Genomic DNA, 11,108 nt, shown 5'->3' on the forward strand with positions numbered 1-11,108 from the left:
GTCGATTTACGGTATAGGCTGCAGTATGACTTTTACAGAATTTGAGGGGGAAAAAAAAGTTACAGAAACAATAGGGGACCAAGCAGCTTCGCTGCTCGGAGCCCTAAATATAAATGAGGTGAAACAGATATACATGTAAATCAGTATGTGTCTCACCTCCAATCCTGATCAGGCCAAAGGACCATACCTACAACACAGTAGAGCTCACCGAGTCCTCTTTTATGCTCCGACACATGATTGAAGTGTTTTGCCAGTTGAGTTTGAACCAAGTCTGCTAAATGATGAGCTGTATGCTAAGAGTTTAGCAAAATGTGAAAACTGTGGAATTGTGCTTAGAGTTTAGCAGACTGGAGTCTTGTAGTTGATATGAGTTTTCAGAATTGTGTGCATAGTTCCATTTTTTGTGTGTATACAATCAAGAAAAACTGTAAGTCTGAATAGTGTCATGCTGTCCTGTTCCATTTTGTGGAAGACAAGTCTTTAATCACTGCACATTGGAATCTGAATAAATAGTCTGAATAATGAATGTTTGAAACATTCATCGGCAACATCGTTATTTGCATAGCTTTTGTAATTAGTTATTATTCAGTTATTCGGTTCATTATATTATTCAGTTAATCAGTTATGTGAAAATAGGCGATACTTAACAGCATACTGTCTACTGTCACATGACATGGATTTCACCCATATTAGACTTGACGGTTGTTTCAAAATGGCTGACACAGTTCTTGCTGCACCTTTGCAGAACATGGAGGGTGCAGACAATATAATTCACCTATTTACTTGCTTCCGCCTTATGGAAAAAGTTATTGGTGCCGCAGAAAAAAACGATGCGTTAGTGACCAAGTTGGCTGAGTAAACGGAAATATTGCTAGCATGATATTGCCATCTAGTGGAAAGAGTAAAACAATACAAAAACATCCAAAAAGGAAATGATTACCGTCATAGTAAAATGTTGTGCCTTTAACTCAAAATGTTTTTGGATAATATGCTATATGTTATACATAAAATGTTTTACATAAAACATATCGCTGTTATTGGAGAATGTCATAGATAGAACATTAATATGCATGTTTTATTACCACATAATGGCTGAAATATTAACATGTTAACCTCATGTCACAGCCAACAAGCTCTGGACATCCGAAACTTCAATCAAACAAAAAAGGACTTTTTCTGGTGCTTCAAGTCTAATTGTCTAGTTCCAACTCCTTGTGAATAAATCAAAGTGCCTAAGTGCTTACTGGGGTGGTATTACCATTAAGAGGCTGTATAGACAGAGTGCTGTCTAAATGCTCATGTTGGATGAGTGCTGAAAGGAGGCAGTAGATCAAGGTGTACAATTTCAGACTGTTGAGCTCTCAAATTAACCACTCAACTAAAGTAGTATTTAAACCAAAACAAATGAACATGGCAATACATCATATGTCCATAGTAAACATTACACAGACATAATAAACTCACTTAACATAATCGGGGAACAATGATGGAAAAACACAAAACATTTTTATCTTTACTGACCTGAAAATACCTGAGCTAACATTATTTTCTTAGAACGTAGGTCGCTTAGCTCTTTTGACATGAGGATGGTTACTAACAAATACGTTCTCCATTATTATTCATCAGAAAAACAGAATAACAGCAGGACAGCACAAAGGCATCCACATGATGTAAAGATCAGGGAAAATAATGCAGTGATGTGTCTGCTGGAGTGCCTTTCAAAACGTAGTCCTTATGGACCGGATGCACTTGGTGCATCCGGTCCAAAATCCCGGCCTACAGGAAGGGGGTCTGGTCCTCCTGGTTATGGGGGAAAGGAATGAGGCAAAACCGCTGGACCAGCCTGCGGTCCAGCAGCCCACCATTCCTCATGTCCTCCTGATTGAAAGGCAGCCGCTGTAAAATGCTCCCTTCCATCTCCTCTAGTGTTCCAGGAGACCGTACCCCCCGCGCCTTGACCCTCTCCTTCGACGTTTTGTTAGAGGAACACGTGAGGTCACAGCTTGACCCCGCCATTCCGTTTGCGGCTCTTCGGGGTGCAGACTTCACTGTTCTGACTTTGACGGGCGTTAAAGCGGGGACGATGTTTTTGAGGACCTTCATTGTGGAAGAGTCGTCATAAACTGTATTAACGACGTTCATACCACACATGTAGTGATTCCTCTTGTAACATTCGACAGGGACACGTTGCTGACTCTTTTCTCGAACGATATGGACTTCGTCCTGCACCTCCTCCACCACCTCCTCCTCCTCCACCACCACCTCCTCCTCCTCCACCACCACCTCCACCTCCACCTCAGGAGAAGTCCTTCCCGGGCTGATCGAAGCCCTGCTCACATTTGCTGAACCCTCCGAGCTCTTGGAGGGAGACTCAAACACCACCCCCCGTGGAGGAGGGCCTGCCCTCTTGTACCTAGGGGGCAGGCCTCTGTGTCTGGGTTGGACCGCCGGCTGCTTCAGCATGTAGCTCTGCACCGACTCGGGCACCAGGAAGTCGCGGCGCTTTTTGCGGGGCAGCAGAGCCGTGAGGCTGCCCGGGAGACAGGTGCCCACGATGGGGACCACGGCGGCCGGCTTGAGCGCCGAGATGAAGTCCTCCAGCTCCCGGTAGGAGGAGTGGTCCGAGTAGGGCACCACGTGCACATTGGGATGGTAGTACACCAAGGGCCTGCTGGTGGGCAGTATGGCCAGGGTAGGGTAGACCCGGTTCCACTTCTGCATGTTGGAGTAGCAGACCTCCGTCTGCTCCACCAACCGCAGGCGGCCGGCCCCCTCGTCAGTGGTGAACACGTCCGGGAGCCCCAGCAGGCGGAGGGTCTCCATGCGCCCAGCACTGACCTCCACCCAGCTCTTGAACTCCATGGCAAGGGAGACTATCAGAGACTCCTTCCCCAGGGAGAACAGACCTGCAGAGAGGCAAGAGGTAAGGCCAGGTCTGAGAGAGGGCTGGTTGATATGAACTAAATATCACAGCTAAATGGCCTTTGCGATCTCTTTTGATGCCATTGTTTAGTTTTTCTCCATGTCGCTATTAAATATAGCTTATTTTCCCTAGTATTAAAAACATGGCAGTGTACACTTTTGAGGTAGAAACCACTCTTTGTCTTGATAAAGTGATATCATCCAAATATTTATTTGCCAACATGTTATGCAAGCCTCAAAATCTCTGAGCTAGAACATCTCCAGATAATAAACTTTCAGCCACCTCAAAGCCATGATAACTAAATATTATAAATAATATGAATTAACTCAGCAAACTAGGCAGTGTTTGTGTTGTTATTTGTCCGTGAGCTGAATATATTATACTCTCCTATGGAGTCGCCATTAATCTCCCCAACTAAAGGAAGTTTCATTTTCACCCAAATCCCTTTCCATCCTACTTCGACAGCACGTTACCGATGACAACGTCGTGGTCGGGGTGGCTGCGGATGATCTCTTTGATCTTCTCTGTGGCTCTCTGTCTGGTTGGCAGGACCCGGGTGGGGTCACAGTTGGTGTTGTCGAGGTACAGGAGGTCTACGTTAATGTCGTTCCTGAGGCAAGGCTCACGTAGCATCGAGGGAGCGTACCTGAAGTCACCTACAATAGTTCCCAAAAACATTGAGGGGTATGTGCTTTCATGGTTCCGTTTATGAATAAAAGAAGATCTTTATCCACTGGAATCAACCAAAAAGAACAGGAAACGTAATGGTTAACTAATCAAAAACGTTACAAACAGCAGTTAAATGTAGTATTCAGGAGCTGACCTGTGTAGAGTATCGAGCCAAAGTAACCCTGGAAAAGAAACATGACGGACCCTGGACAGTGGTTGGCGTCTATAAGTGTGACCGTCAGTCTTTCCTTGCCGATGTCATCCAACGGCAGCATGTACGGCTCATCCAACTCCAGAGGACGGATCCATTGCTGTTTCACCTACATTATACAGTATACCGGTGCATCATGTTAATACATAATACCTTTGTTAAATCGCAAATTGAACGTGACCTTCGTATTACATCAAATCACAACAATCGAAACGGTACCATTAGGTGATACCATTAGGTTAGAGTTTTACCTGTAGTTTTAGTTTCAAGAGTGCAGCAGATACTGGGGAGCAGTAGATCGGTCGGTCGCTCCATGTAGAAGTTAAACCAACTGTGTGGTCGCTGTGCATGTGAGATAGAAAAAACAGGCGAGCGTGTGGACACTTGCGAACCTGCCAGAAGTCTACAGCCAGCGGGGTATGTGGGATTACATGTCCATTCACTGACATTTTACCGAGGCTCAAAAACGTAGTAACATACATAAGATATACAGCTTCCTAGACACTGGCAAAACAACACACAAATTATGTTCTGCGTCGCCAAGCTAATGCTATTACGTGAAGAGGTTCTTGTCAGCCGTCATTACTTTAGTCGTAGTCTATTTTATTTTAATAGGATGTGACCATAGTGCCGTCATAAGTATGATAACACACGTTTTCTTTCAACTAAATAAGAACATTGAAGCCCATGGCACGGAGCGCGCCATTTTTTTTATTAACTCAACATGCCACGCCCCCCGTCAAGAGGTAGCCTATCTTTCAAACAGCGCCCCTGTAGGTAACACAAAATAAAGCCAATTTGATATGAATGTAAAAAAGTGTCACATCTATACATGTTTAAAGGGTTATAGGATTATTTAGGAAAAAAATATCAGACTCTGTAGCTAAATAATTTCTTAATGTAGGCCTACATATCAAACATTGAATATGTTGAATAGCACGCTGATAATCTTGAAGGATATCATGTTCGAGGAGGGGGATTTGCAAGTTTCACAGAGTATGATATGATCAGACATCTAGTATTGGGACATCTGTAAAGGGATCTGGATTTTTATCTCTAAAAGTGTGTTTGTGTATGATTATATGTGTGTATATATAGATGTGTGTGTGTGTGTGTGTGTGTGTGTGTGTGTGTGTGTGTGTGTGTGTGTGTGTGTGTGTGTGTGTGTGTGTGTGTGTGTGTGTATTTGTGTTACATAACATTAACTCACTCAACATTTACAAACTACGGGTCGGTACTCGAATAAGGTTTGGGGTTTTCTCAAGCGATCTTTATTAAGTTCTGGTTTTTGATGTCTGACATTAACTTGTTATTTTACTGGAGTCAGGTTTATAAACCAACAGGTGGAACAGTTGGCCTATGTTTTATTGGAGTAATGGAGGATGGGGATTCAGAGGGGTCAGAAACCATCACCTCAACATTACATTTGCCAGGGAATCAATAATTTGGTTTACATCTAGCAGTGTTTATGTGGCTCTTTCGGTTGTAGCCCCCACCCTTCCCATGCACACAAGGAAACCGTGCACACAAACACACACTTAAATATGATCTAGTATGACAGGCGTTTCGCAGGGATTTCGACAGTGGAGACACATTCAATGGAGGTAATCACTGTGCCTTGTACTGCAGTCACTTTGCTTCGAGACAGGCTCGTTGCGCAGCCGCCCTGTCTGAAGAGGGGTGTCACACTGGGTATGCTTGTCATCTGTGCTACACTGAACTTCATTTGCCTAAGGCAAACAATTTGAATCCATTACAGACATCGTAATTGGGATCCCCAAAATTGTTACAGTCTACGTCGCTGCTTACTGAATGTCTCTTGATGTAGTTGCATTATTATTATTATAATGGTAATGCAGCTGTTGTATTTTATCTCAACGAGGACAAAGCAGCTGTCTCTTCAGATCTATTAATGGGATTGTAGATGCTGAATATAATAAAGTTATTGTAGTCCTAATCTTACCTTTCTTCATACCAATGACCCAAAGGTCAAAAGTCTGATTGTGCGCCAGCATTGTTCTTAATGCATTACTCTTTAAACAAAGAAGTGGTTCCCTGATAAGCCATCTCAGTTACCCCGAACATCCAAAAAAAAAAACTAGAGTCCTCCGTCATTATTTAAAAAAAAAGAATGCATCACCGTCCTCTTATTTTGACCGAATTTCACACAGCTATCCACTAGATGGCGAGAAGCAAGTGGAGATTTGTATTGTGCTATAAAAATAGGACACCAAACCGTTTCCTTGGCAACAGAGTGCCATGGTAGCCCCTTCCACACGCGCCCCATGATACTACCTGGAAACGCCCTCCTCTTTTATCAGATAGCACACATTCCCCACCGGCCGCCAGAAGCACATCAATCATACTCGAGTAATTAAGCACCGCTCTCCCTGGACACGCCATCCGTTCGCTCATAGCATGCCAAGAAAACCCAAAACATACCCTGATGGATCTCTGTTTGCTTTTTTTATATATATATTTATCGTTTTAATTAATCCAATACTTTTTCTTAGAACAAATGTGAAGAAGACCATATGACAATATCTCACAGTAACAATATGAAGAATAAATTGTCATATTAGCTGGCCTACTGACGATGTCCAGGAAGAACAGGCTGAGAACAACCCAAGTCAGGTGATAACAACTTAAAATAGGGTATTTTCTCGTTGGTGTTTATTATTTCTGTTTTGTGACATTGTTATTTTACTGAAATCCCATTAAGAAAGCAGCATTTGGAAAGGTAGGCCTATGTTTTATTGCAGTATTGGAGGCGGTTGGGAGGTGTCAGAAACCATCACTTCAACATTACATTTCCAGGAAATCAATAATTTGGTTAAAAGTAACCGTGTTCCCCCCCCCCCCCCCCCCCCCCCCCACACACACACAAGCATACAAACACACACAAACACACACACAAACACACACACACACACACACACACACACACACACACACACACACACACACACACACACACACACACAAGCACACAAGCGCAGACACCAAGAACCCTCCAAGAGGACAAAAATACCTAGGGTAATCTAACACATCCCTCTGAAATACAGCATCACGAAACACAATCTGAACAAAACACAAGCTGCTCCACGCAGATGGTAGCCTCAGTGAGTCAATAAACTGCCTACATGTATTTTTATGGATTTTTCAATTTAATCTACTGATGGATTTTTTGATTTGGAGTGATGCAGCCACTTGGTTTGGTATTTCTCCAAACCCATTGTTCCAACTTGGAATGAGAGAGCGCCAGTCCGTGTGAGGTCATGAGCGAGCGAGAGACGACCGGTCCGGGTGAGAAACCATTGCTTCAACGGTACACGCGCACGAGGGCGGACCCCGCCAAGACACCCCTCCGCTAAACTCTGCCACTTTCTGCATCCCACCATGGAAGCGCGTGGTGTGGCTCATGGTCTTATACCTTTCTTAGACTGCTGTCCCATTTTCGTATATGGAGCATACATGGCTAATTTAGACTTGAGACAGACAGACATTAGTTAAATCTTGAGCAAACTTTTGAAGAAATAGGCCTATCTATGTATTTATCAGGTCACATAGGCCTGTCAGTGACGATCAGAAGCAGTAACACGATGTATCCTATGAGGCCTACTAAGCTTAGTAAATATCATGCCCCAGAGAGACGTCTGCAGGGTTTTCCGTTTGGGGGTTACACAAGGAAAGGCTTACGTTGTTTAGTAGCAGATAAGGTAGGATCTAATAATAATGGCAACAATGACATTAACCACTTTTATATCGAATTACATGAACAAACGACTTAAAACGAATCCCAAAGTTGGGAACTCCTCTCTGCGGGTAGGGAGCGAATTGTGTCCGACACGAACACTCTTTTATAATTCATACTCGCTTCCGGCAAAGCTATTTTATCTAGCGTAGCTTGTTGTGGGAGGTAGCTCTGCAGACCTTGGTCTTTGCCGGCGTCTTCGTGGGCATTACGTCTTGCGCCTCTTTGCGTCCTGAGGATGGGGGCTTGCGTCTTTTCATCGCGTACGGATCTGCGCTTACTTCGTAGTTCGCATTTCTGGGGTTGGTCTGTTCTTGCTGGTTTGAAGTGACGGTGTCCCATTTGGTGGGTAGTGGGCTATGTCTAGGGAGGCATCATGCTTACTGAGCCTTATATTATTGTGCAAATATTCTTCTGTACTCTGTGGAAGGATTAGCTTATGAAAGGTGACAGGCTTGGCCATGGCCATAAGCGAGCAGCACACAGAGCCCTCCCGAAGGGTCTGAATACGGATTCTGCATCTGGCAATAGTCAATAGATGAAGTTGCTCTCTTTCATTATTAATTGTTCACTTTATAGACTATATTGTTGGGGATGGGAACACAGTGCTTATTGCAACACAATTTCAGCCGGGGGGTTTAATGTTCAAAATACCCCACAAGGAAGAATTTGCTTGAAAATTTTATCTGTTGCTGCACAAAAATAACTGAGTACAGACACACAGCATAATCCAAACTGCACATTGAAGGCAACACAACAGTTGTAATGACTGTAAATTGACTTGCTGGCCAGAGCATATCGAGGGATCTTTGAAAGTATTGGGCATATAATCTCGTAAATCCATTGTACCAGAAAAGGCTTGCAGGGAAGTAGGCTGGCAGAAGCCAAACTAGCGGACCCACAATATGAGTCAGACCAATAATATTGTCTCACAACAGTAGACAGTGTTTCATAGATGCTTTTGTTGAATCGTGGTCATCTTAAGGTACTGTGTGGCCTAAAAATGGTGTTTTACTGGTTTACCATGGCTATAAAAGAGTCCCCATGCATAATGTACGACATGAATGGGCTCTGCAATTAGGAAAAGAGTGCTCCCATCCACCAGTAACCTAAATATGAAAGTTGGGCCAAACCCGCTTCACGATTCAAATGTTGCTCTCTAGTCTTAAGGTGGAAGATTACCCAGAATAATTTAGTCTTATATGATTTTCAACATTGTAATCTATGCATTTTATCACTGTTACTGAAATTAGATCATCATTTAGAGAAACAAAGTGTAAAATTCTATGTTTTGGCCAGTCTCCGCCGATCAGTTTGTGAACGTTTCACATTCAATTCTCCTTCAGCACAAATGTTGGACACCATAACAGACTTGGATCAAGCAAAAGGTAAAGACAATGGTTGTTTTTCTCTGTAGGGATCCTTTCCTAATGTAAGAATATAATCTAAGTCAGTCCATGGCGAAAACAGCGAAAAATCGACCGGTTTGTCAGGGCCTTTAGTCGAAAGACCTAAGCAGTGGTAACTCAATAGTTATGCTGTCGACTTTATGGCCCTGAATGAGTGTAGGCCATCTGAGGACCGATTGAACCATGCTATGCCCAAATGCCCAATCAAATGACATTTTAAGGAAGAGGTCCGGAGAGATAATGAGTATGTTACATAAATAGTCGTCCCCCCCCCCCACACACACACACAGACCTGTTAAAATGGTCCTAACACTTGCTACAGCCAGGGACACCACAACCCTCAGGCCTGAGACTCAATCAGAAGTCCCAGATAACAGCATGATCGGTGATGTCAGATCAAGTTAGTGTGGGAAGTGGTCCACAACAAACTGTGAATTACTCACCAGGACCACATTGTACTGAAGTTTCTGCGACATCCAGTCCAGTTGCGATAAACCAGGCCTAAACACCACAACGATGACTTTTATCCACAAGTCGGCACTCTGCATCGACCACAATATGCCTGTGAATCAGCACTGCGGCCATGGGCTGGTTATTCTTTTTGATTTCCCTGAGAAGTGCCTCCGATAAGATCCAGCGGACATCAAGTTCCGGCTGGAATATGACGAGGGAAAGCAGGTCTTTTAGTCCAGCCACTTCAGCACTTAAACTTCAGCACTTAACGCTCTCTCTCTCCCTGTCTCACGCCTGACCGAAAGTGTTGCAGAACAGATTGTTTCTGTCTTCCCCTGGGGCTTATTGGCATGATTTCACAGTGTTAAATTAGTTCAAAGTGTCCGCAGCGAAAAACAAGAATCACAAGACAAATCATTGTTAAAAAATAAATAAATATGTGGACAGAAGTCGGAAACAATTGTTGTACACACTGAAATACAATAGTCCGCTCTCTGCGTAGGATACCTTCCCAGAATGCATCTCGTCAGCACAAAAACAAGAAAAGAAAGAAGCCACGGTGATCAATATCTGATCTGTGAACAAGATCTAAGGTATCTGTATATGGATCCGTCACCATGTGATGTTTCTCCGTTCCCCTCTATCTTGGTTGCGGTGAAGGGTCCTACCGTGTTTGTTTAGTTTAAAAACATCTGGACTGTTAACCGGCCTCTTATTCATCCGCCACCATCATCATTTCTGGTACCATTGTCCGGAATGATTACAAAGCATTCTGCTCCCCCCAGGGGAACCGGTCCTCCCACAAGAAAGAATCAGGCATGTCCGCCACAGAGAATGTCTTTCACAGTGAAACATCAGCAGTTTGCCTCTCTGTGAACAAGGGGAGTTGGTGGTGGACATTGCAACAGCGCTGTTTGTCCCTGCAGGCAGTGGTGTGTGTGTCTTCACATCTGACAGCCCGCTCAGGTCAGGGGGATGACGTGTCTCCCGGGCATGATGTTTTCTCTCCCATAAAAGGAGGACTCATACCACGTTGCTGTGGGGAAGATGGCCGGGCAGAGCGGAGGGCCGTGCCGTGTGTGGGAGAGGCCAGCGCTATCGACCGCTGTGCTGCGCCCTCTCCTCCTGTCACACCCCGCCCACCACTGGCGACCTGCACTGATCGAACTTTGACCTTCAGGACGTGACTTTCACACAATTGAACTGCTTCATGATTCTCCACAGACTCAATTCTTTCAAGTCGTTCATTTGTATTTAATTGTCTTGTATTGTCATGCATTGTGGTCAGCAGATGGACTGCTGGCTGGAGGATTGCTTGTTGCATACATCCCCCAGTTTTATTTGCCCAGTGGGACAATGCAGTGGTGCTTAGCACACACTCTGGCCAGAGATATTTATGTAGGTTCAAATAAATCCAGTCTCCAGGGAATATCAATATATAGTGAAAAGTGTCTGTGAATCAGCGAGTTTTGGTCTGTCCCTTCCATTTCATGGTTCCTCTTTATGGCATTCAGTCTGTCTTCTTTCCTTCCCTGTTACTCCGTCTTGCTATCTTTGTTTCTGACTATTTTGTTCCCTCTCTGTCTTCATGGATATATCTTTGTTACATCTCACCTTGCTTCTTTAGTTGTATATATATCTCTGCCTCTCTCTCTGCCTTTTTTTCTCTTTGCCCTCAGTCTTCCTGTC

The 11,108-nt window shown here is 44.0% G+C and overlaps 1 protein-coding gene across 1 annotated transcript; it reads right to left on the minus strand.

The window, feature by feature from the left end:
• Positions 1–555: 555 nt before the first annotated feature.
• On the minus strand, positions 556–4,480 carry dclre1b (DNA cross-link repair 1B). Its single transcript, XM_079742174.1, has 4 exons — positions 4,055–4,480; positions 3,747–3,912; positions 3,397–3,579; positions 556–2,906 (listed from the first exon to the last, which is right to left on the minus strand). Exons 1-4 carry the CDS (start codon positions 4,283–4,285, stop codon positions 1,777–1,779), a joined length of 1,710 nt encoding a protein of 569 aa, XP_079598300.1. The 5' UTR covers positions 4,286–4,480; the 3' UTR covers positions 556–1,776.
• Between the last annotated feature and the right edge of the window lie 6,628 nt (positions 4,481–11,108).

This window comes from Pollachius pollachius (genome assembly GCF_949987615.1).
Source record: "Pollachius pollachius genome assembly, chromosome: 8".
Classification (NCBI taxonomy): domain Eukaryota; kingdom Metazoa; phylum Chordata; class Actinopteri; order Gadiformes; family Gadidae; genus Pollachius; species Pollachius pollachius.